At 47.9% G+C, this 26737-nt stretch overlaps 1 protein-coding gene across 6 annotated transcripts in view; it reads right to left on the reverse strand.

The window, feature by feature from the left end:
- LOC136576370 (putative methyltransferase DDB_G0268948) overlaps nt 1-26737 on the reverse strand; it is a 111518-nt gene that overhangs the window by 41134 nt on the left and 43647 nt on the right. For all 6 annotated transcript variants that reach the window (XM_066575604.1, XM_066575605.1, XM_066575606.1 and 3 more), the window contains 4 exons: nt 14645-14797; nt 13407-13570; nt 13100-13313; nt 11758-11858 (listed from right to left, as the gene is read on the reverse strand). In XM_066575604.1, the coding sequence (XP_066431701.1) occupies nt 11758-11858; nt 13100-13313; nt 13407-13570; nt 14645-14797 (632 nt within the window). The remainder of the gene's footprint in view (nt 1-11757; nt 11859-13099; nt 13314-13406; nt 13571-14644; nt 14798-26737) is intronic.

Here is a 26737-nt window from a genome sequence, read left to right on the forward strand (position 1 = left end):
ATTTTTTCCCGTGTTATCACAGTTATCTGAGACACTGGTTTGGGCCAAACAAGAGGAGCATTACTGCATTAATGAGATGTTCACTGCTGTACTAGCATCGGAGTCCGCTCTATGCCCACGATTGCTGAGGGTGTGTACAGAGGCCTGTGTCCTCGGCGGAGTGAAAGTCTGCCATGTTTGGGTACTGTAGGTTTTTCTTCAGGTTTATTACTGTCTTTGGGTTTCTTTGGCTCGCCTATGCCGCGGATCTGCTGCGGCAAAACCGCGGCAAATCCGCCCTGTGTGAACCCAGCCTAAAGCTCAGCCAGAGGCTGACCCTCATAGGCCACCATGGCTGGCAGACCCCGAGGCCATATTCAAGCCTGCAGGTGCCATAGCAACCCATCTGAACCCTGCAATCTCATCACAGGAGTCTAACGGGAAACCAAATTGAACAATGAGAATCAGTTGCTTTGCAAGTCCTCGCTGTTGGAGGACAGCCGACCACCTACTCTGTAGTGTACAGAAGTTAATGTGCATATGTTCTGGAAGTTTCTGGATCATCTACGTAGTCTTGGGTTTGTGTTTTTCCACTGTCTTCTAGGTGTATGAATAGGATTTTTATTGCACCTTTGCAGCACTGAATGGGTTACTGTCTGGGTAACGTCTTGGAAAGTATCTATTTGTGTATCATGTGACCTCTTTTTATATATGTGGATGCAAGATCCTTGAGTGAAGTCTTTTTGATCTGGTCTTGTACTGTCAACATTCCATTGAGGATACTCAAGTCAGAGGCCTGGCTGCACGCAGACAACTTCAGTCTGTGTGCAGGGAAGTTGGATGAGGCACATTGGATACACCTCTATTGCCGCAAAGCCTTTCTTCTACTTTCCCTTCTTCTGTGGAGTTTTCCTGCCATGTGGTGTGAGGTGAAAGGTTGTAAGATTCGTGATAGTGGACCGGTAGAATGTTGGTGGAGTTTCTCAAGAGTCGGTGTCCGGGACCAGGGAACCACAGATAACTAGGCCTGTAAAAGTCACTCTGTTTCTGCGTTTCCTTCCTGTCACTTCACGTGTTCTAAACCCTCACTATTTTGCCAGTGGATTTAAAGAGGACTGTTTTGGAAGTGTTTGTTTAAGTTGCTTAGTAAATGGCTTTACCAACCAGTCCTGGTTTGGCCTTTTGAATTCTATCCGATATGGGGACTCTTGTTTATTTCTCGGAGAGATGACTGTGGGGGAAGGAACAAGTGACAAGAAAAACTAAGGTAATCCACCTGTGGGTTTCCCTATTTAATATAGTCTGCCTGCACTCCTTGGATGTCTCCCTGCTTACCCTCCGGGTGGAAGACAGTAGAGCCACCATAACAAGTGAACTACTCTACCACTGCTGTCTCCAAGGCTGGGGACTACTCCTTGGACACTGCAACTCCTCCTGGCATAGGAGACCAGGGCAAGGCTTTTGATGCAGCACCGTAGAAAGATGACTGCATCGGAATAAGTACCCTTAACATCCACCATAAAAAAAAGGCATATGGGCACTCATTAAGGTGTTAATTCGCCTTTTACGGGTAAGTTTAGAAGTGACAAGCATGTCACTGTGGTGGGATTTTCAGAGCCCCATCCACAAGTAGCAGAGAAATACTTATTCTATTGTAGAACTTATTCATACTTTCACCTCCCTTTTTACCCTTTGCAATGCGTTGCCAGAGGTAACATTTCCAAAAGGCAAGAGGCAGAATTGAAGCCTATGTGCATAATGCAGAAGCAGACATTAACACCAAAACAGTTTTGGGTGAGCTCAGTTTGTTCTGCAGGAAGAGGATATTACAGATTTGGGGGAAGGGATCTTTTTCTACTTTAAGCCCTTAATGACGCAGCCCTCCCCCATCCCTACATTTTCGTTTTTTCCTCCCGCCTTTAAAAAAAATCATAACTCCTTTATTTATCCATTGACGTCACCGTAAGAAGGGTTGTTTATCGCGAGACAGGTTGTAGTTTTTAATGGTGCTATTTAAAGTACCATATGATGTACTGAAAAACTTTTTAAACATTCTAAGTGGAGTAAAATGAAAAAAAAAGACAATCCACCATCTTTCAGTGCTACTTGTTTCTATGGTGCACAAACTGCAACAAAAACGACAAAAATAAGTTTATTCTATGGGTCAGTACAATTGCTACGATACCAAACTTGTATAGTTTTTTTTTTTACTACACTACTTTTTTTTTTCAAAGACATTACATTTTTTAAAATTATTTTCTGCGGTCATCTTGTGCGCGCAATAACTTTATTTTTCCGTCTACGTAGTTCAGCGAGGGCTCATTTTTTGTGAGATGTCCTGTATTTTTTGTTAGTACTAATTCGGAATATATACGACTTTTGATCGCTTTTTATTGCGTATTTTCTGGGAGACCGGGTGACTGAAAAAGTACATTTCTGTTTGTTTTTTTCGAACGACGTTCACCGTGCGGGGTAAATAATGTGCTACTTTGATAGATCGAACTTTTACGGATGCGGCGATACCGAATATGTATTTTTACTTTAGGATTTAGATTTTTTAATTATAGATATGGCAAAAGGGGCGTGATTTAAACTTTTATTACTTTTTTTTTTTACAATTAAAAAAACTTTTTTTAACTTTACTTTTAAGTCTCCCTGGGGGACTACAATATGCAATGCTTTGATCGCTCCTGCAGTATGACGTACTGCATTCTGACAAGCATCCTATCAAGCCACCCCACTGGGATGGCTTGATAGACAGTCTCTTAAGGCAGCCCTGGGGCCTTTCAGACGGCCCCCGGCAGCATTTGACACTTGCATGGCTCCCCCGATCTCACCGGGGGGGCGTACGGGACACCCAAACATCGTTCGAGGGATTTAAATGCTGCAGTCAGAATTGACAGCAGGAATTAAAGGGTTAATGGCTGCGATCGGCCGATTGCAGCTGTTGCCCGTGGGTGTCAGCTGTAGTAAACAGCTGACGTCCACGCTGTATGCAGAGAGGTTGCCCACAACTTGACTCCCTGTCACGTTACCTAAAAGCAACATAGCTTAGTTTATTCGTAGTAGGGAAAAAGCAGCTGATTGCGCTCGTGGGGTTAAAGAATTTATTATTATGACAGAGCGACGCGTTTCGGCGGATAGTCACCGCCTTTTTCAAGCTCAATACAATTTAACAACCAGACATTTATATACAAATTGGTCCACACTTACTTGTAACATCCGGCTGTATAATTACTGGGAACAATCAGTTGTGGTTGATGCAGGGGGCGAGACTGTTCCTCCCGAAAGGATGTACTCGCAGCACATTGGTGCTGCGTGTGACGTCAATACGTTTATGCGTGACATGGAACGCATTGCGTGTCATGTTTTTCACAATTAACTTTATTAACCACCGGCTAACATCGCATAGCACGGCTTAAATCCATTTGCTAGCACGCCTCGCTGAAAACGGCTTGGTTTTATAATGATGTTTCTATGTTTGGTTAGAAACTATAAAGACTATTAAGGTAGACAATATCTACAAATTCCCTGCCTGGCACCAGGTGAGTGCATTTGTATGTTTGTGCACAGTCTTGGATTTTTCTTCTATTTTATGAAAACTTGGCGCACCCCTCACTATTCTTTTATAGCTTAGTTTATGGTGCTGTAAGGGTGTGACAGGTTCGCTTTAAGGCAACTACGTTTTGCACCAAGTGTATTTATATGAGACAAATTTAACCCCTTAAGGAGCAGGCTGTTTTGTACCTTAAAGGGGTTGTCCCGCGCCGAAACGGGGTTTTTTTTCCCAACAGCCCCCCCGTTCGGCGCGAGACAAACCCGATGCAGGGACTTAAAGAAAAAAACGCACAGCGCTTACCTGAATCCCCGCGGTCCGGCGTCTTCATACTTACCTTGTGAAGATGGCCGCCGGGATGTTCTCCCTCGGTGGACCGCAGGGCTTCTGTGCGGTCCATTGCCGATTCCAGCCTCCTGATTGGCTGGAATCGGAACGTGACGGGGCGGAGCTACACGGAGCCGCTCTCCGGCACGAGCAGCCCCATTCAGAAAAGAAGAAGACCCGGACTGCGCAAGTGCGTCTAATCTAGCGATTAGACGCTGAAAATTAGACGGCTCCATGGAAACGAGGACGCTAGCAACGGAACAGGTAAGTGAATAACTTTTGATAACTTCTGTATGGCTCATAATTAATGCACAATGTACATTACAAAGTGCATTAATATGGCCATACAGAAGTGTATAGACCCACTTGCTTTCGCGGGACAACCCCTTTAAGGACCAGAAACTTTTTTGGGATTTTACCCATGTGGTGGTTTTACTACCCTATTTTTTTTCCTTTAACCATCAAAATTATATGTTCTGTGTTTTTTTTTTTCCCGTGACAAATAGGGCTATTTTTTAAATATCTTTTTCACTGACTATTTTTTTCTGTTCTTTTAGTTTTATTGGGGGAAAAATGCTAAAAAGATGATTTTTTAAAAATATTTATAGTTATTTTTTTTATTTAGTATATTTATGCTAAAATAATGTATGGGAATCGGTTCCTCTATTTATTTTGGACGTTTTGTTATATAGTATATATGGTTTTGGTTTACAGGGCGCATACGGCGACGGTTTTTGTTGGCGTCGGGTTTGTGTTATTTTCTCTCTTATGTATGTATTGTTTTATTCTGTAATGTTGTTCTACTTATGTATGTAATTATGTTTTTTACTATCTATGTCCCCCATGACGTTTCCGACTGTAGCTGGGGCATCCATAGGAGCCCCAGTTACAGGGGGAAACAGCCCCTGCAGTGACATTAGTCACTGGCAGAGCTATTCAGGGTCCAGTCTGACCCTCCAACTCTGCTGTAGCAGGGAACCGAGGTGGTCACATGAACCCCCCGGGCACCTGATGTGAAAGTTACATGTTACTTTCACTTTCAGTACACAGTGCTCATTGAGCACTGTACTCGGGGGAGCCGAAAGCAGGAAGGGTTAAAAACTAGAGATGAGCGAACGTACTCATCCGAGCTTGATACTCGTTCGAGTATTAGCGTGTTCGAGATGCTCGATACTAGAAGCGAGCACCAAGCGATGTTAGAGTTACTTTCACTTTCATCTCTGAGATGTTAGCGCGCTTTTCTGGCCAATAGAAAGACAGGGAAGGCATTACAACTTCCCCCTGCGACGTTCAAGCCCTATACCACCCGCCTGCAGTGAGTGGCTGGCGAGATCAGGTGTCACCCGAGTATATAAATCGGCCCCTCCCGCGGCTCGCCACAGATGCATTCTGACAGAGATCAGGGAAAGTGCTGCTGATGCCGGATTAAGATTGATTTTAGGCTTCAAGAACCCTAACGGTCCTTCTTAGGGCCACATCTGACCGTGTGCAGTACTGTTGAGGCTGCTTTTTGCAGTGTTGCACATTTTTTTTTTTGTATATCGGCCGTGCAGAGCATTGCGTCCAGAGCATTGCGTCCTGCAGTAATTTTACATAGTCCACGGCCAGTAGTGGTGGTGAGGCAGGGACAGTGAAAGACATATCCAGTCTATATAGGCAGTGGGCTTTTCCAAAAAAATTTGGGAAAAAAAATCTATTTGGGCTGCCTGTGACCGTCCTGACTGTACAGCGTCTCTGCTGGGGGTAGTTGTCCTAATTCATACGCAGCCAGCTAAGTGTTACAGCAGGCTTGCACAAAATTCTTTCCTGGCTCTGCGTTGCCTCTTACATCACCGCTGTCATCCTGTCCAGAGTGAAAAAGTATGCAGTAATTTTACATAGTCCAGGGCCAGTAGTGGTGGTGAGGCAGGGACAGTGAAAGACATATCCAGTCTATATAGGCAGTGGGCTTTTCCAAAAAAATTTGGGAAAAAAAATCTATTTGGGCTGCCTGTGACCGTCCTGACTGTACTGCGTCTCTGCTGGGGTTAGTTGTCCTAAATCATGCGCAGCCAGCTAAGTGTTACAGCAGGCTTGCGCAAAATTCTTTCCTGCCTCTGCTGTGCGTTCCGTAAGCGAAGTCAGCCTCCAACCACAGGCGAATAAGCGGCACATTTAATTACAGCGTTCTGTTTCTGCACTACTGGTAATACACCATGCTGAGGGGTAGGGGTAGGCCTAGAGGACGTGGACGTGGGTGAGGACGCGGAGGCCCAAGTCAGGGTGTGGGCAAAGGCCGAGCTCCTGATCCAGGTGTATTGCAGCCGACTGCTGCGGGATTAGGAGAGAGGCACGTTTCTGGCGTCCCCACATTCATCTCACAATTAATGGGTCCACGCGGTAGACCTTTATTAGAAAATGAGCAGTGTGAGCAGGTCCTGTCGTGGATGGCAGAAAGTGCATCCAGCAATCTATCGACCACCCAGAATTCTGCGCCGTCCACTGCTGCAACTCTGAATCCTCTGGCTGCTGCTCCTCCTTCCTCCCAGCCTCCTCACTCCATTACAATGACACATTCTGAGGAGCAGGCAGACTCCCAGGAACTGTTCTCGTGGCCCCTGCCCAGAATGGGCAGCAATGGTTCCTCTCCCACCGGAGGAGTTTGTCGTGACCGATGCCCAACATTTGGAAAGTTCCCGGGGGCCGAGGGATGAGGCTGGGGACTTCCGGCAACTGTCTCAAGAGCTTTCAGTGGGTGAGGAGGACGACGACGATGAGACACAGTTGTCTATCAGTCAGGTAGTAGTAATTGCAGTAAGTCCGAGGGAGGAGCACACAGAGGATTCGGAGGAAGAGCAGCTGGTTTGCTACGCCTACTGAGGACAGGTCTTCAGAGGGGGAGGCAAGTGCAGCAGCAGGGCAGGTTGGAAGACGCAGTGCAGTGGCCAGGGGTAGAGGCAGGGCCAGACCGAATAATCCACCAACTGCTTCCCAAAGCGCCCCTTCGCGCCATGCCACCCTGCAGAAGTCGAGGTGCTCAAAGGTCTGGCAGTTTTTCACTGAGAGTGCAGACGACCGACGAACAGTGGTGTACAACCTTTGTCGCGCCAAGATCAGCCAGGGAGCCACCACCACCAGCCTCACCACCACCAGCATGCGCAGACATATGATGGCCAAGCACCCCACAAGGTGGAACGAAGGCCATTCACCGCCTCCGGTTTGCACCGCTGCCTCTCCCCCTGTGCCCCAACCTGCCACTGAGATCCAACCCCCTCTCAGGACACAGGCACTACCGTCTCCTGGCCTGCACCCACACCCTCACCTCCGCTGTGCTCGGCCCCATCCACCAATGTCTCTCAGCGCACCGTCCAGCCATCGCTAGCGCAAGTGTTGGAGCGCAAGCGCAAGTACGCTGCCACGCACCCGCACGCTCAAGCGTTAAACGTGCAAAATTTATCAGCCTGGAGATGCTGCCGTTTAGGGTTGTGGAAATGGAGGCTTTCAAAGGTATGATGGCAGCGGCGGCCCCGCGCTACTCAGTTCCCAGTCGCCACTACTTTTCCCGATGTGCCGTCCCAGCCCTGCACGACCACGTCTCCCGCAACATTGTATGCGCCCTCACCAACGCGGTTACTGCCAAGGTCCACTTAACAACGGACACGTGGACAAGCACAGGCGGGCAGGGCCACTATATCTCCCTGACGGCACATTGGGTGAATTTAGTGGAGGCTGGGACCAAGTCAGAGCCTGGGACCGCTCACGTCCTACCCACCCCCAGAATTGCGGGCCCCAGCTCGGTGGTGGTATCTGCGGCGGTGTATGCTTCCTCCACTAAACCACCCTCCTCCTCCTCCTACGCAACCTCTGTCTCGCAATCAAGATGTGTCAGCAGCAGCACGTCGCCAACAGTCAGTGTCGCGCGGCACGGCAGCACAGTGGTGGGCAAGCATCAGCAGGCCGTGCTGAAACTACTCAGCTTAGGAGATAAGAGGCACATGGCCCACGAACTGCTGCAGGGTCTGACAGAGCAGACCGCTGGCTTGCGCCGCTGAGCCTCCAACCGGGCATGGTCGTATGTGACAACGGCCGTAACCTGGTGGCGGCTCTGCAGCTCGGCAGCCTCACGCACGTGCCATGCCTGGCCCACGTCTTTAATTTGGTGGTTCAGCGCTTTCTGAAAAGCTACCCACGCTTGTCAGACCTACTCGGAAAGGTGCGCCGGCTCTGCGCACATTTCCGCAAGTCCCACACGGACGCTGCCACCCTGCGCACCCTGCAACATCGGTTTCATCTGCCAGTGCACCGACTGCTGTGCGACGTGCCCACACGGTGGAACTCTACACTCCACATGTTGGCCAGGCTCTATGAGCAGCGTAGAGCTATAGTGGAATACCAACTCCAACATGGGCGGCGCAGTGGGAGTCAGCCTCCTCAATTCTTCACAGAAGAGTGGGCCTGGTTGGCAGACATCTGCCAGGTCCTTGGAAACTTTGAGGAGTCTACCCAGATGGTGAGCGGCGATGCTGCAATCATTAGCGTCACCATTCCTCTGCTATGCCTCTTGAAAATTTCCCTGCAAAGCATAAAGGCAGACGCTTTGCGCTCGGAAACAGAGGTGGGGGAAGACAGTATGTCGCTGGATAGTCAGATAGTCTATATCTCAGCGCGTTGAGGAGGAGGGGGAAGAGACAGCTTGGCCCACTGCTGAGGGTACCCATGCTGCTTGCCTGTCATCCTTTTAGCGTGTATGGCCTGAGGAGGAGGAGGAGGAGGAGGAGGATCCTGAAAGTGATCTTCCTAGTGAGGACAGCCATCTGTTGCGTACAGGTACCCTGGCACACATGGCTGACTTCATGTTAGGATGCCTTCCTCGTGACCCTCGCGTTACACGCATTCTGGCCACTACGGATTACTGGGTGTACACACTGCTCGACCCACGATATAAGGAGAACTTTTCCACTCTCATACCCGAAGAGGAAAGAGATTCGAGAGTGATGCTATACCACAGGACCCCGGCGGACAAACTGATGGTAAAATTCCCATCCGACAGCGCTAGTGGCCGAAGGCGCAGTTCCGAGGGCCAGGAAGCAGGGGAGGCGCAGAGATCAGGCAGCATGTACAGCACAGGCAGGGGAACACTCTCTAAGGCCTTTGACAGCTTTCTGGCTCCCCAGCAAGACTGTGTCACCGCTCCCCAGTCAAGGCTGAGTCGGCGGGAGCACTGTAAAAGGATGGTGAGGGAATATGTAGCCGATCGCACGACCGTCCTCCGTGACGCCTCTGCCCCCTACAACTACTGGGTGTCGAAGCTGGACACGTGGCCTGAACTCGCGCTGTATGCCCTGGAGGTGCTTGCTTGTCCTGCGGCTAGCGTCTTGTCAGAGAGGGTGTTTAGTGCGGCTGGGGGAATCATCACAGATAAGCGTACCCGCCTGTCAACCGACAGTGCCGACAGGCTTACACTCATCAAGATGAACAAAACCTGGATTTCCCCAGACTTCTCTTCTCCACCAGCGGACAGCAGCGATACCTAAACAATATGTAGGCTGCACCCGCGGATGGAAGCATTGTTCTCTATCACCATCAAAATCGTGGACCTTTTAGCTTCATCAATCTGTGTATAATATTCATCCTCCTCCTCCTGCTCCTCCTCCTGAAACCTGACGTAATCACGCCGAACGGGCAATTTTTCTTAGGCCCACAAGGCTCAGTCATATAATTTTTGTAAACAATTTTTATACGTTTCAATGCTCATTAAAGCGTTGAAACTTGTACCTGAACCAATTTTTATTTTAACTGGGCTGCCTCAAGGCCTAGTTACAAATTAAGCCACATTAACCAAAGCGATTAATGGGTTTCACCTGCCCTCTTGGTTGGGCATGGGCAATTTTTCTGACGTACATTAGTACTGTTGGTACACCAATTTTTTGGGGCCCTCGCCTACAGTGTAATCCAATTAATTTTTTGCCCACCTGCATTAAAGCTGACGTTACATCAGCTGTGCTGGGCACTGCAATGGGATATATTTATGTACCACCGGTGGCTTCCTGGCACCCACCCATGCTGTCGGTCCACACGGAGTTGTAAATGCATGTGTCCACTTCTAAAGAACCCCAGTCTGACTGGGGCATGCAGTGTGGGCCGAAGCCCACCTGCATTAAACATGACATTACCTCAGCTGTGATGGGCAATGCAATGGGATATATTTATGTACCGCCGGTGGGTTCCAGGCAGCCACCCATGCTGTCGGTCCACACGGAGTTGTAACTGCATGTGTCCATTTCTAAAGAACCCTAGTCTGACTGGGGTATGCAGTGTGGGCCGAAGCCCACCTGCATTAGACAAGACATTACCTGAGCTGTGATGGGCAATGCAATGGGATATATTTATGTACCGCCGGTGGGTTCCAGGGAGCCACCCATGCTGTCGGTCCACACGGAGTTTTACCTGCCTGTGTCCACTTCTAAAGAACCCCAGTCTAACTTAGGCATGCAGTGTGGGCCGAAGCCCACCTGCATTAAACATGACATTACCTCAGCTGTGATGAGCAATGCAATGGGATATATTTATGTACCGCCGGTGGCTTCCTGGCACCCACCCATGCTGTCGGTCCCCAGGGACTTCACAATAGGGAGTTGTACCCGCCTGTGTCTATGAATTAAAAACCTCGGTCTGGTTGGGGCATGCAGTGTGGGCCGAAGCCCACCTGCATTTAATCTGACGTTAGCTCTACTGTCCAGGGCACTGCAATGGGATACATTTATGTACAGCCGGTGGGTTCCAGGGAGCCACCCATGCTGTGGGTGCACACGGAATTCCCATTGCGGAGTTGTATCTGCCTGTGACTATTTATAAAAAACCCCGGTCTGACTGGGGCATGCAGACACCTTGACAGAATGAAAAGTGTGTGGCACATAGGTTCCCCATTGCTATGCCCACGTGTGCAGCTCCTGATGGCGGTGGCACAGGATTATATTTCTCATTGCTTCTGTACAGCATTGTGGTCTATCGTCCCGCCCATTTTAAAGAGGGTCGCTGCCTAGCCGTGCCAACCCTCTGCAGTGTGTGCCTGCGGATCCTCCTCATGGCAAACGCACTTATAAATAGACATGAGGGTGGTGTGGCATGAGGGCAGCTGAAGGCTGCGCAGGGACACTTTGGTGTGCGCTGTGGACGCTGGGTCGTGCGGGGGGGGGGGGGGTTGGGCAGCATGTAACCCAGGAGAAGTGGCAGCGGAGTGTCATGCAGGCAGTGATTGTGCTTTGTTGGAGGTAGCGTGGTGCTTAGCTAAGGTATGCATTGCTAATGAGGGCTTTTCACAATTAAAAATTGTTGGGAGGGGGGGGTCCACTCTTGCCACTATTGTGGCTTAATAGTGGGACGTGGGAACTTGAGATGCAGCCCAACATGTAGCCCCTCGCCTGCCCTATCCGTTGCTGTGTCGTTCCCATCACTTTCTTGAATTGCCCAGATTTTCACAAATGGAAACCTTAGCGAGCATTGGCGATATACAAAAATGCTCGGGTCGCCCATTGACTTCAATGGGGTTCGTTACTCGAAACGAACCCTCGAGCATCGCGAAAATTTCGTTCCGAGTAACGAGCACCCGAGCATTTCGATGCTCGCTCATCTCTATTAAAAACTCCTCCTACCTTTTTCGCCGAATTATCAGCTGTTATTAACAGCTGATAACCCGTTCCTGCCCCTGACTGATTGCAGAGCCAAGAGACTTAAATCGCTGCCGTAATTTTACATAGGGCGGGCTTGAAGCCAAAGACCAGGCGCCGTAAATTTACAGTGCCTGGTCCTTACTGGGTTAATACAATAAAAAAGTGCCATTTTTAGGTAGAGTTTTTCTGATTTTATTGTGACTGTTGGAGGATGTTAAATAAGAAAAAAAAAAACTAAAAACTTACCATTGCTTATCTTTTAGCGGAACAGCTTCATATATATTTTTGTACTGACAATACATGTCCTCTATGTTTTTGTCAGCATACGGGTGCAAAAAATTCCATATCTGCAAAAAAAAATATATATATATACAAAAATCAGTATTAAAAAAAAATAAGTGTCTTTTTAAGTGGGCCAAAACTCTGACCTTTGGGCTCGGTCAAACAAGCTTTGTTTAGTGCATGCAAAAAGATTGATTCTTAAAGAACCAATGGGTTCCTATATAAGCACTCATATAAGAGACTTTAGGTGCGCAAAACGGTGCACACCTAACAACGATAGGATCTCTGACCTGTCTTTGGTGCGCTGAGCAGGAGTTTCCATTGAAATTTAAAACTTGCACTAAATTTAAAACTTGCTGCCCAGATGTAAACTGTCCCAATGTAAACTCCTGTTAGTACCCACAGGGATGAGGGGACTCGCTGAGGATTCACTTAATCCCTGCGGGGACTAACAGAAATTTACAATGGAACATTTAAAATGTGCTTCTGGGCAGCCCCTTTTAAATGCTCTGGAGGCAGCGGGGTAATGGCTCCTGCCCCCCTGATGGGCAATTCCCTAGCAGCAGGGGGCTGTAGGGGACTCCCTCCTCCTCTCTCCCCCAAGGGATTTCCCTATAGCAGGGAGGGAGAGGGCAGCATGATTACAGGGCTTTCCCTGTGGGCTTTCCTGAGAGCATGGGAGGAGAGGCGGGGCTAGAGGGATCCAGCCCCCTCTATATTTGCTATAGGGATTCTCTGAAAAGTCTTATAGCCCCGCCCACTCCATGCACTATAGGGATATTCCTGGGGGGATCACCATAGCAGGGAGAGAGCGGAGCTATAGAGGATTTCCCCATAGCAGGGTGAGAGAGTTGAGCTCTGGGGGATTTCTCCACAGCAGGGAGAGAAAGCAGACCTATGGGGGATTAACCCATAGCCGCACTCCGTCTCTCCCTGCTATTGGTTAATCCCCCATAGCTCCATTCTCTATCCCTGATATGGGGAAATCTCGAATCCCTGTGGGGCTTTTTCGCTCTCTCCTCCTGGAGCAGCTGTGCTTTTTATAGCGTAGCTGCTCCAGTGAATGGGCGATTTTGATGCGCATGAAGCTCAAATCTTCTATGCATGAAACATTGCCAGTTCATGCAATTTTGACACATCTAATTTTTTGAGCGCAAAAAAAATTTTAAAAAACACCTGTCTGACCAAGGCCTTATAATTAATCCCTATTGTAAAAGGAAACCAAAACGACAGTAGAAGGCAACCCTATTTGTAGATGACTTTGGAGTTCATTTTCAAGTTACTTATTACATCTTTTCATCATTACCTCTGACATTACTACCGTCAAGTCATGTGACAAATCCTTGTATTCAATCTCATTGGACGGGTGAAAACCATGTAGAGCAAAGCATCCTTTTTTCTTTAGTACTCGAGCTGCTTCACCAGCAAATTTGTCTACTTTGAACCAATGAGCAGCGAGACCGACATTTACCAGGTCCACAGAATCATTCTCTATTGGTAACTTCTCAGCTGGCGCCACCCTGTAGACAGAACAGAGATGATTGCCAGAGGAACTAATGCCATCTAATCCTTAGTAGCATCAGCAGGATTGGTAGATCCAGTGTAATACTCACATGTAGGACACGTTGTCCAGTAAATTATATTGATTAGCCAAATTTATTTGGGATTCACTGATGTCTATTCCCAGGACCTTCCTGAAGTGAGGAGCTAGAGGTATAGTGTATCGTCCAGTCCCACATCCAACATCGACCGCCATCTCAAGAGGCTGCGCATTTCTCTATAGAGAAGTACAAAGTGCATTTAGTAAATTCTTTCCACATACATTATGTTGATTATACTGGCAGCTGCAAATGGTAGGTACATACGATCAGTTTTTGGATATCTTTGAAAAATTAGAGTTAAGGATGCGCTATTTTTTCTTAATTATGTTTTTTTCCTCCCCACTTTTAATATATTACAACTCTTATTTATCTATCAACAAAACTGTCTGAGGGCTTTTTGCAAGAGGAGTTGTATTTAACCCCTTATTGACGCAGATCTTTCCCCCCCACCCACCCCCCACCCCATTTTCGTTTTTCCTCCCCTTATTAAAAAAGTTGTAACTCCCATAATTATCCATCGACGTAGCCGTATGAGGGCTTGTTTTTGCGAGGGAGTTGTATTTTTCAATTTAATGTATTTAATGTACCATATAATTGCTAAAAAACGATTTAAAAATTCTAAGTGGACTAAAATGAATTAAAAAAAAAAAAGACATTCTGCTATCTTTTGGTGTGCCTCGTTTCTACAGCGCACAAACTGCAACAAAAAATGAAGTAATAACTTTAATCTATGGCTCAGTGCGATTACTACAATACCAGTTTGTTTTTTTTGCTGTACTACATTAACTTTTTTCAAAGGCATTTATTTGTTTAAAATTACTTTCCGCTGCCATCTTGTGCATGCAATAACTTTATTTTTCCATCAGCATAGTTTTGTGAGTGCTCATTTTTTGCGGGACGTCAAGTAGGTTTGCCTTGGTACCATTTTGAAATACATACAACTTATTGATTGCTTTTTAGTTCATTTTTTCTTGGAGACAGGGTGACCAAAAAAAAAAAAAATTACCTGAAAGCGCTGCGGAATAAGTTGGTGATACCAACTTTATTTTTGTCAATTTATTCATTCATTTCCAGGAGGGGAATTTACACAATGCAGTGTTCTAATTAAAGATGCCCGATAATTGTTGTTTTTGAGAGAATGCAAGTATTTACTGTGACCTAGCAGGAGAGCCAACAGGTTATCTTTCATCATTACATACAAACAGGATTGGAATAATTTACTTTATAGCACATCTTTTTAGTATACTTACTTTTACTTGCACAAAGGATAAAACCATATTGATAATTTCTTCAGAAACTGGAATCATGTACTTGTAATATGTTGATGAAAAGGTCTGGTTCTTGAACACTTTGCCTGTCTTGAAAATAGAGCTAGCACCAGCCAAAGCATGTAATTTACTCATCTGTCAAATGAATAGAAAACATTTTGTTCAGTGTAGGAATGGTTCCCTTTATCACATAGGTTCTGATTTTTTTTTGTGTGTTTTACAATAGCAGATAAGCTTTCTTAATTAAAAAAAAAAAGATTATCACAGCGCACACAGATCTAAGAGGCAAGTTGAGACAGATTGTACAGAAGTAAATGACAATATAATTGTTTTACAATCGGGACATGCAGATCTCGAAGATGATAAAGTCAATCAGGGTTCTCAACATCCAGGATAAATCTTATAGACAATTCAGCCCTGTCATTGATTATTCCAGTAACAATAAAACAATAACCTGTGAACCAAAAAGGGGATGGGGAGGGAGATGTCGAGGCTAGTTTAAAAAGAGGAGGCCTGGAGATAAATTATTTAATGGTCAGGAAATGTAATTTTTAATGACTGTGGGCCTTGAGTGAGGGAAGGTTGTTTGCAGGTAAGAGAAGGTGGGCGAACCCAGGTTAATATTAGTTCAAACATCAGATTGTTTAATGCATTTGATCCAAGGTGGCCAGATGATTAAGAATTTTGTTCTAGCACACAATTTCATTAAAATGGAATATTTGATATACTTTGTTTTCCCATTGAGCTAAAGAGGGAGGTTCTTTGTTTCCCCAGGCTTGACAAAGATCCATTAGGATCGGAACGTCGCTTGCATTACTGCATCTGTTTATTGCTGTACGTGGGACCTGAATGGAATAAAATCACTTTTATTCATGGAATTCCATGGATGCTGCCTCTAATTGTGCTGTTTCTCTGCTGACTTTGGAGCAGGTCTGGATCCAACCAGCGTGGAGGCGTGTCATCACCTTGGCCTGTATCCGTGTTGTAACGGGAGCCTGATGAGTGAGTTCTGCTGTATCTGTACGGAGTTATTTGTGGATTGACATTAGGGGAATGATCAGGGGCATACGTAAAGGCTCAGGGGCCCAGGTGCAAAACCTCAGGTCGGGCCGCGTCTTCCTCATACCCAAGCCTAAATCATGCTGCATCGAGCTACGAAATGAATTTCCATACATGATTTAGCCTCTTGATGGAATCTTCCTAAAACATGACTGATTTTCTGCGCTACATGAAAATTTGTTTGTAACCCTTTAGGCCACTCTCACACACAAACTGCTTTTTACTGTTATTAGTGCGGCGTCTCGATTGCCATCCTAACCGCGGTACAATGCTCCAATTGATATTAATGTTTTCTCAAACCTGAGCTCGAACATAGGGTTTCTACCACCGTGATTTTCAAAAGCTGTCTGTTCTATTTTTGAATTCTTTACATTTTTTAACACACCTCCTCACTAATCATAATGATGTGATTCAAAACTGACGCCCAACATTGCATTAAAAATGCCACGATTTTTCACAAAACAAGCCTTGTAGACCCAAAGGGCAGATACCTTGCTGTGGCTGGCACTATAAATGAGTGTCCCATCATGATCGCTAATATCTACGCTCCAAACAAATCGCAAATCTTCTTTTTAAACAGGACAATAAAGAAAATAAAAAGAATACAAATGGGAAAGTTGATAATTTGTGGCGATTTTAATAGCATCCCGGATAGAAATCTAGATTCAACAAACAAACATAGGACCTTCCCCACACTCTTTCCTTGGCTACACAAAGAGGCATTATATGACTCATTCAGATGCCTAAACTCCTCATCTAGAGAATTTACCCATTTCTCCCACAGGCACAAATCATTCTCACGTATCGACCTGTTCCTAGTAGATAGATGGACCCTCCCATTAATCACCTCCTCAGAAATAGGTACAGCCACATGGTCGGACCACGCCCCAATAACATTAAAAATAAATTTAGGACACCCCAAAATAAACACAAAAATTTGGCGCATCAATGTCCCTCTAATTAAATCTCCAAAGAACAAAAACACAATAACCAAAGCTTTAGAGGAATACTTTAGTTTAAATGAGCACCCAGAGATAAGCACCCTATGGAACGCCCATAAAGCGGTTATCCGGGGCATACTTATCAAACTAAACTCCCAACACAGAAGAAATAAACAAAAGTAAATAGATGAACTCCTAAGTCAAATACAAATAATTGAAAAGAGATTACAAACATCCCCTTTGAATACAGATCAAATAAAATTGAGCAATCTTAGAAGAAAATTACGGGCTATTCTTATAGAAGAACACAATAAAAACCATATGTTTATGAAAGCCAATTACTACTCTCATCATAATAAGCCGTCCAAACTGATGTCAAATAAAGTAAAGCCAAAGCACATCAAAGCAAAAATCCCCTTTCTAATCAAATCAAACAACTCCAAAACTAAGCTTACTCATCCACAAGACATAGCTAACGAATTTAGCTCATTCTACGCCAACTTATATAACCTAAAAAATGACACAGCAACACCCCAACCGAACTCAGACACTATCAACAACTTTCTACAAAAAATGTCCCTCCCCAAAATTGATCCCTCGCGCTATACACTGGATGATCCCATTTCAACAAAAGAAGTCATCTCCGCGATAAAGCTACTAAAAAACTATAAATCGCCCGGACCTGATGGCTTTACAAATGAATATTATAAAACGTATGCTCAAACACTATCTCCTTACCTTGCCTCTATTTTTAATGAAGCCATGCACTCAGGAGGTATGCCCTCGGAGATGCTTCAAGCCACTATTGTCACAATCCCTAAGCCCGGAAAGCCAACAGATACACCCGCAAACTTTAGACCCATTTCCCTCCTCAACTCTGACACAAAACTACTATCAAAAATCTTAGCGTTAAAGCTACTCCAAATACTCCCAAATTTAATACATAGCGATCAGGTGGGCTTTGTTAAGGGCAGACAATCATCTGATGGCACAAGGAGGCTTATTAACCTCCTGGCCGGGGTGGGGTCGGGTCAAGCACCTTCTCTCCTCCTTGCCCTGGATGCAGAGAAGGCGTTTGATGGACTTCATTGGGGCTTCATGTTTGCCACTCTGGAGAAGTTCGGCGTGGGAGGTAGTTTTCTGAGGGCAATCAAGGCTCTATACTCCTCCCCATCTGCCAGAGTATTAATAGATGGGACCTTCTCCAAGCCCTTCCTGATAACGAACGGCTCAAGACAGGGCTGCCCCCTTTCACCATTGCTATTTATAATGGTAATGGAACCAATGGCAGAGCTCATCAGAACCTCACCTTTCATCAGTGGCTTCCCTAGTGGAGGCAGACAACACAAGATCGGATTATATGCCGACGATGTAATTCTAACGCTGTCTAACCCACTAGAATCTTTAAGAGCAGCACAAAACATCATAGCAGATTTCAGTAACACATCCTATTATAAGCTAAACATAAATAAGTCCCAAATCCTGGGAATAAACATCCCCTCCTTGTTGAAACAAGCCATCCAATCCGAATTCAGGTACACATGGAAAACCACGATCCCATATTTAGGGATAACCATATCCTACCCACTTTCAGAAATGATCTCGGCTAACCTTGACCCCCTATGCCTCTCAGTTCAGGAGGAATTGAATTCCCTGAGCAAATTTGAATATTCGTGGATTGGGAGAATCACGCTTTACAAAATGATAATATTACCTAAACTTTTGTACATCTTCCGCACAATGGCTCTCCCAATACCACACACCAAAGTGATGGAATTCCAAAAGCAAAATTCATATGGAATAACAAAAGACCCAGAGTTGCGTCCACGATTCTATCTCTCAACCGCAGGCGGGGGGGCCTGGGAGTACCGGATCTATGGGCATACTGCCAGGCCATAAACCTAAACATATCCAAGTCCTGGTTTGATGAGATGCACCCCTCCCCCCCATGGCTCTATATTGAAAAACAATTCAATAAAAACAGAGGGCTAAACTCCCTTCTACTCGCAGTAACATCAGCCGCAACTATTTATCATTCTCCCTTAGATCTGAACCTGCAAGGCCTATCCCCTCCAATGTTAGCCACTTTACAAGCATGGAACATCTGCAACCTTAAATTAAAAGCGAGCTTAAGTAAAAAAGAAATCAAGCTTCCAATAGAGACCCTTACATATTTCATCCCAGGGCTTTCAACTTTAGCTTGGTCGAAAGCAGGAATAACATGTATCTCAGACCTATATTCAGAGGGAAGGATTCTCTCCTTCCAAACAGTAAAAGACAAATATAATATTCCTTCCAATGAGCTATACACATATTATCGGATACGGTCTTGCTTAACAGCATCTCATCTGGAAAAATGTTCTCTACTAGAGATGAGCGAGCACCAAAATGCTCGGGTGCTCGTTACTCGGGACGAACTTTTCGCGATGCTCGAGGGTTCGTTTCGAGTAACGAACCCCATTGAAGTCAATGGGCGACCCAAGCATTTTTGTATTTCGCCGATGCTCGCTAAGGTTTCCTTGTGTGAAAATCTGGGCAATTCAAGAAAGTGATAGGAACGACACAACAACGCATAGGGCAGGCGAGGGGCTACATGTTGGGCTGCATCTCAAGTTCACAGGTCCCACTATTAAGCCACAATAGCGGCAAGAGTGGGCCCCCCCCCTCCCAAAAACTTTTACTTCTGAAAAGCCCTCGTTAGCATGGCATACCTTTGCTAAGCACCACACTACCTCCAACAAAGCACAATCACTGCCTGCATGACACTCCACTGCCACTTCTCCTGGGTTACATGCTGCCCAACCGCCCCCCCTCCCCCCCACAGCGCATACCAAAGTGTCCCTGCGCAGCCTTCAGCTGCCCTCATGCCACACCACCCTCATGTCTATTTAGAAGTGCATCTGCCATGAGGAGGAACCGCAGGCACACACTGCAGAGGGTTGGCACGGCTAGGCAGCGACCCTCTTTAAAAGGGGCGGGGCGATAGCCCACAATGCTGTACAGAAGCAATGAGAAATAGAATCCTGTGCCACCGCCATCAGGAGCTGCACACGTGGGCATAGCAATGGGGAACCTATGTGCCACACACTATTCATTCTGTCAAGGTGTCTCTGCATGCCCCAGTCAGACCGGGCTTTTTAATTCATAGACACAGGCAGGTACAACTCCCTATTGTGAAGTCCCTGTCGACCGACAGCATGGGTGGCTCCATGGAACCCACCGGCGATACACAAAAATATCCCATTGCATTGCCCAACACAGCTGAGGTAGTAATGTCGTGCTTAATGCAGGTGGGCTTCGGCCCACACTGCATGCCCCAGTCAGACTGGGGTTCTTTACAAGTGGAAACAGATGCATTTATAATTCCCTGTGGACCCACAGCATGGGTGGGTGCCAGGAAGCCACCGGCGGTACATAGAAATATCTCATTGCATTGCCCAACACAGCTGAGATAGTAATGTCGTGCTTAATGCAGGTGGGCTTCGGCCCACACTGCATGCCCCAGTCAGACTGGGGTTCTTTACAAGTGGAAACAGATGCATTTATAATTCCCTGTGGACCCACAGCATGGGTGGGTGCCAGGAAGCCACCGGCGGTACATAGAAATATCCCATTGCATTGCCCAACACAGCTGAGGTAGTAATGTCGTGCTTAATGCAGGTGGGCTTCGGCCCACACTGCATGCCCCAGTCAGACTGGGGTTCTTTACAAGTGGACACATGTAGGTTAAACTCCGTGTGCACCTACAGCATGGGTGGCTCCCTGGAACCCACCGGCGATACACAAAAATATCCCATTGCATTGCCCAACACAGCTGAGGTAGTAATGTCGTGCTTAAGGCAGGTGGGCTTCGGCCCACACTGCATGCCCCAGTCAGACTGGGGTTCTTTACAAGTGGAAACAGATGCATTTATAATTCCCTGTGGACCCACAGCATGGGTGGGTGCCAGGAAGCCACCGGCGGTACATAGAAATATCCCATTGCATTGCCCAACACAGCTGAGGTAGTAATGTCATGCTTAATGCAGGTGGGCTCCGGCCAACACTGCATGCCCCAGTCAGACTGGTAATATGTACCTTAACAGTAACCGCGTTGGTGGTAATGTGGTGGTGACTGCGGACCTAGTAGCACGGTTTTATTTTGTTGGTTTTCGGAATGTGGCCAGGATTAAGTGGGCCGTGGCGGGGGATGTGTTGCAGGCACTACGTGTCCTCTCCACGTGTCCGTGGTTATATGCACCTTAACAGTAACAGCGTTGGTGGGAAATGGCCTCGCCGCCATCATGTCTTTGGGAAGCCTCTCTTTCCACACCCCAGAGACATACCATTAGCAGCGGTATAGGCAGAGCCCAGAATTAGTAACATTTCAGCCGTAGCATTAGCGACAGGCCCCACTAACATATCACTAGCAGCATTTAGGGGGAGCACAGACTTAGTTCCATTTCAGTAATAGTAGCAGCCTACACAGGCCCCAGTAACAATTCCGAAGCAGCAGTATAGTGGGAGCGCAGTCTTCGTTCCATTTCAGTAATAGTAGCAGCCTACACAGGCCTCAGGAACAATTCCGAAGTAGCAGTATAGGAGGAGCATAGTCTTAGTTCCATTTAAGTCATTGTAGCAGCCTACACAGGCCCCAGGAACAATTCCGAAGCAGCAGTATAGTGGGAGCGCAGTCTTAGTTCCATTTCAGTAGCTGCAGTATAGCCAAGGCCCAAGTTACATTTATGTAGCTAAAGTGTAGGCCAACCCCACACACACTTCTGTACCATGAGTGCAGGTGAAGAACATACAAATTGCTATGATTACACTGTAGGTGAGGGCCCCAAAAAATTGGTGTACCAACAGTACTAATGTACCTCAGTAAAAATTGGCCATGCCCAACCAAGATGGCAGGTGAAACCCATTAATCGCTTTGGTTAATGTGGCTTAAGAGGTAACTAGGCCTGGAGGCAGCCCAGTTTAACTAAAAATTGGTTCAAGTTAAAGTTTCAACGCTTTTAAGAGCATTGAAACATATAAAAATTGTTTAGAAAAATTAGATGAGTGAGCCTTGTGGCCCTAAGAAAAATTGCCCGTTCAGCGTGATTACGTGAGGTTTCAGGAGGAGGAGCAGGAGGAGGAGGAGGAATATTAGACACAGATTGATGAAGCAGAAATGTCCCCGTTTTGGATGGTGAGAGAGAACGTAGCTTCCATCCGCGGGTGCAGCCTACGTATTGCTTACGTACCGCTGCTGTCCGCTGGTGGAGAAGAGAAGTCTGGGGAAATCCAGGCTTTGTTCATCTTGATGAGTGTTAGCCTGTCGGCACTGTCGGTTGACAGGCGGGTACGCTTATCTGTGATGATTCCCCCAGCCGCACTAAACACCCTTTCCGACAAGACGCTAGCCGCAGGACAAGCAAGCACCTCCAGGGCATACAGCGCTAGTTCAGGCCACGTGTCCAGCTTCGACACCCAGTAGTTGTAGGTGGCAGAGGCGTCACGGAGGACAGTCGTGCGATCGGCTACGTACTCCCTCACCATCCTTTTACAGTGCTCCCGCCGACTCAGCCTTGACTGGGGAGCGGTGACACAGTCTTGCTGGGGAGCCAAAAAGCTGTCCAGGCCCTTAAAGACTGTTGCACTGCCTGGGCTGTACATGCTGCTCGATCTCCGCACCTCCCCTGCTACCTGGCCCTCGGAACTGCGCCTTCTGCCACTAGCGCTGTCGGATGGGAATTTTACCATCAGCTTGTCCGCCAGGGTCCTGTGGTATAGCAACACTCTCGAACCCCTTTCCTCTTCGGGAATGAGAGTGGGAAGGTTCTCCTTATAGCGTGGGTCGAGCAGTGTGTACACTCAGTAATCCGTAGTGGCCAGAATGCGTGTAACGCGAGGGTCACGAGAAAGGCATCCTAACATGAAGTCAGCCATGTGTGCGAGGGAACCTGTACGCAACACATGGCTGTCCGCACTAGGAAGATCACTTTCAGGATCCTCCTCCTCCTCCTGCCATACACGCTGAAATGATGACAGGCAAGCAGCATGGGTACCGTCAGCAGTGGGCCAAGCTGTCTCTTCCCCCTCCTCCTCATCCTCCTCATGCTCCTCCTCCTCCTCCTGAACGCGCTGAGATATAGACAGGAGGGTGCTCTGACTATACAGCGAGATACTGTCTTCCCCCGGCTCTGTTTCCGAGCACAAAGCGGCTGCCTTTATGGTTTGCAGGGAACTTCTCAAGATGCATAGCAGAGGAATGGTGACGCTAATGATTGCAGCATCGCCGCTCACCACCTGGGTAGACTGCTCAAAGTTTCGAAGGACCTGGCAGATGTCTGCCAACCAGGCCCACTCTTCTGAAAAGAATTGAGGAGGCTGACTCCCACTGCGCCGCCCATGTTGGAGTTGGTATTCCACTATAGCTCTACGCTGCTCATAGAGCCTAGCCAACATGTGGAGCGTAGACTTCCACCGTGTGGGCACGTCGCACAGCAGTCGGTGCACTGGCAGATTAAACCGATGTTGCAGGGTGCGCAGGGTGGCAGCGTCCGTGTGGGACTTGCGGAAATGTGCGCAGAGCCGGCGCACCTTTACGAGCAGGTCTGACAAGCGTGGGTAGCTTTTCAGAAAGCGCTGAACCACCAAATTAAAGACGTGGGCCAGGCATGGCACGTGCGTGAGGCTGCCGAGCTGCAGGGCCGCCACCAGGTTACGGCCGTTGTCACACACGACCATGCCCGGTTGGAGGCTCAGCGGCGCAAGCCAACAGTCGGTCTGCTCTGTCAGACCCTGCAGCAGTTCGTGGGCCGTGTGCCTCCTATCTCCTAAGCTGAGTAGTTTCAGCACGGCCTGCTGACGCTTGCCCACCGCTGTGCTGCCACGCCGCGCGACACCGACTGCTGGCGACGTCCTGCTGCTGCTGACACATCTAGATTGCGAGACAGAGGTTGAGGAGGAGGAGGAGGAGGAGGGTGGTTTAGTGGAGGAAGCATACACCGCCGAACATACCACCACCGAGCTGGGGCCCGCAATTCTGGGGGTGGGTAGGACGTGAGCGGTCCCAGGCTCTGACTCTGTCCCAGCCTCCACTAAATTCACCCAATGTGCCGTCAGGGAGATGTAGTGGCCCTGCCCGCCTGTGCTTGTCCACGTGTCCGTAGTTAAGTGGACCTTGCCACTAACCGCATTGGTGAGGGCGCGTACAATGTTGCGGGAGACGTGGTCGTGCAGGGCTGGGACGGCACATCGGGAAAAGTAGTGGCGACTGGGAACTGAGTAGCGCGGGGCCGCCGCCGCCATCATAGCTTTGAAAGCCTCCGTTTCCACAACCCTATACGGCAGCATCTCAAGGCTGATAAATTTGGCTATGTGGACGGTTAACGATTGAGCGTGCGGGTGCGTGGCGGCGTACTTGCGCTTGCGCTCCAACACTTGCGCTAGCGACGGCTGGACTGTGCGGTGCGAGACATTGGTGGATGGGGCCGAGGACAGTGGAGGTGAGGGTGTGGGTGCAGGCCAGGAGACGGTAGTGCCTGTGTCCTGAGAGGGGGGTTGGATCTCAGTGGCAGGTTGGGGCACAGGGGGAGAGGCAGCGGTGCAAATCGGAGGCGGTGAACGGCCTTCGTCCCACCTTGTGGGGTGCTTGGCCAGCATATGTCTGCGCATGCTGGTGGTGGTGAGGCTGTTGGTGGTGGCTCCCCGGCTGATCTTGGCGCGACAAAGGTTGCACACCACTGTTCGTCGGTCGTCAGGCGTCTCTGTGAAAAACTGCCAGACCTTAGAGCACCTCGGCCTCTGCAGGGTGGCATGGCGCGAGGGTGCGCTTTGGGAAACAGTTGGTGGATTATTCGGTCTAGCCCTGCCTCCACCCCTGGCCACCGCACTGCCTCTTGCTACCTGCCCTGCTGCTGCCCTTGCCTGCCCGTCTGAAGACCTGTCCTGAGTAGGCGTTGCACACCAGGTGGGGTCAGTCACCTCATCGTCCTGCTGCTCTTCCTCCGAATCCTCTGTGCGCTCCTCCCTCGGACTTACTGCCCTTACTACTACCTCACTGCAAGACAACTATGTCTCATCGTCATCGTCCTCCTCACCCACTGAAAGGTCTTGAGACAGTTGCCGGAAGTCCCCAGCCTCATCCCCCGGTCCCCGGGAACTTTCCAATGGTTGTGCATCAGTGACGATAAACTCCCCTGGTGGGAGAGGAACCACTGCTGCCCAATCTGAGCAGGGGCCCGAGAACAGTTCCTGGGAGTCTTCCCGCTCCTGAGCATGTGTCATTGTAGTGGAGTGAGGAGGCTGGGAGGAAGGAGGAGCAGCAGACAGAGGATTCGGATTTGCAGCACTGGACGGCGCAGAACTGTGGGTGGATGATAGGTTGCTCGAAGCACTTTCTGCCATCCACGACAGGACCTGCTCACACTGCTCATTTTCTAATAAAGGTCTCCCGCGTGGACCCATTAATTGGGCGATGAATGTGGGGACGCCAGAAACGTGCCTCTCTCCTAATCGCGCAGCAGTCGGCTGCGACACACCTGGATCAGGAGCTCGGCCTGTGCCCACACCCTCACTTGGGCCTACGCGTCCTCGGCCGCGTCCACGTCCTTTAGGCCTACCCCTACCCCTCAGCATGCTGTATTACCAGTGATTTCCAAGCAAGGAAAGAAATTGGCGCAAGCCTGCAGCCAAAATAGAATTTTTTCCCTTGTTTTTCAAAGGACAAGCCACACTGCGTGTATTCAATGAATACTACTAAGTTTAATAACTGTGTTGTGGCCCTGCAAATGTGTCAGAGAACTGCAGTGATGCAAAGTTATTCGCTACAGCAGATCAGGGATTTCCCATGCAGGAAAAAAATTGGCGCAAGCCTGCAGCCAAAATAGAATTTTTTCCCTTGTTTTTCAAAGGACAAGCCACACTGCGTGTATTCAATGAATACTACTAAGTTTAATAACTGTGTTGTGGCCCTGCAAATGTGTCAGAGAACTGCAGTGATGCAAAGTTATTCGCTACAGCAGATCAGGGATTTCCCATGCAGGAAAAAAATTGGCGCAAGCCTGCAGTTAAACGTAGCTGGCTGCGTCTGATTTTTTTTAACGTTCTGCACGCAGCACACACGTACCCAGAGCCCTGAGGACTGTCAGAGGCAGGCGAAATAGAATTTTTTCCCTTGTTTTTCAAAGGACAAGCCACACTGCGTCTATTCAATGAATAATGTATGTCTTCTGGCCCTGCCTACACAATTCTATCCCTGTAGTATTAATGCCGGGTGCAATGGTCTGCACAGCCGGTTTTGAGAAAAAAAAAAAAAAATGCAACACTGCTAACAGCAGCCTGGACAGTACTGCACACGGATAGATGTGGCCCTAGAAAGGACCATTGGGGTTCTTGAAGCCTACACTCACTGCTAACACTCTCCCTGCCTAACCACCACTTCTGTCCCTATTGCAGGGCGCAATGCTCTGCAGATCCAATTTTGAAAAAAAAAAAAAAATACAGTGCTAACACAGTACTGCACACTATTAGATGTGGCCCTGAGAAGGACCGTTGGGGTTCTTGAAGCCTACACTAACTCCTAACGCTCTCCCTACAGCAGCTCCAGCACGATACCACTGTCCCTCAGCTAACTCACAAGGCATCGGAGCCGAGCCGCGGGAGGGGCCGATTTTTATACTCGGGTGACATCTGATCGCCCCAGCCACTCACAGCAGGGGGGTGGTATAGGGCTTGAACGTCACAGGGGGAAGTTGTAATGCCTTCCCTGTCTTTCAATTGGCCAGAAAAGCGCGCTAACGTCTCAGAGAGGAAACTGAAAGTAACCGGAACACCGCGTGGTACTCATTACGAGTAACGAGCATCCCGAACACCCTAATATTCGCACGAATATCAAGCTCGGACGAGTACTTTCGCTCATCTCTATTCTCTACCTATCAAACTAATTTCTTTATTTTCCGGACAAAAGCAACTAAAGTCTTCTCTGACAGGGAGACTCTACAGTGTCCTTGCAGGAGATCTAGGCCCAAAAAAGAAGATGCATCTATTGAACTGAGAAATAGACCTGAGAAAATCATTTTCTATTGACCAATGGTTGACAGCCTTT

This window comes from Eleutherodactylus coqui, chromosome 8 (assembly GCF_035609145.1).
Source record: "Eleutherodactylus coqui strain aEleCoq1 chromosome 8, aEleCoq1.hap1, whole genome shotgun sequence".
Lineage (NCBI taxonomy): Eukaryota > Metazoa > Chordata > Amphibia > Anura > Eleutherodactylidae > Eleutherodactylus > Eleutherodactylus coqui.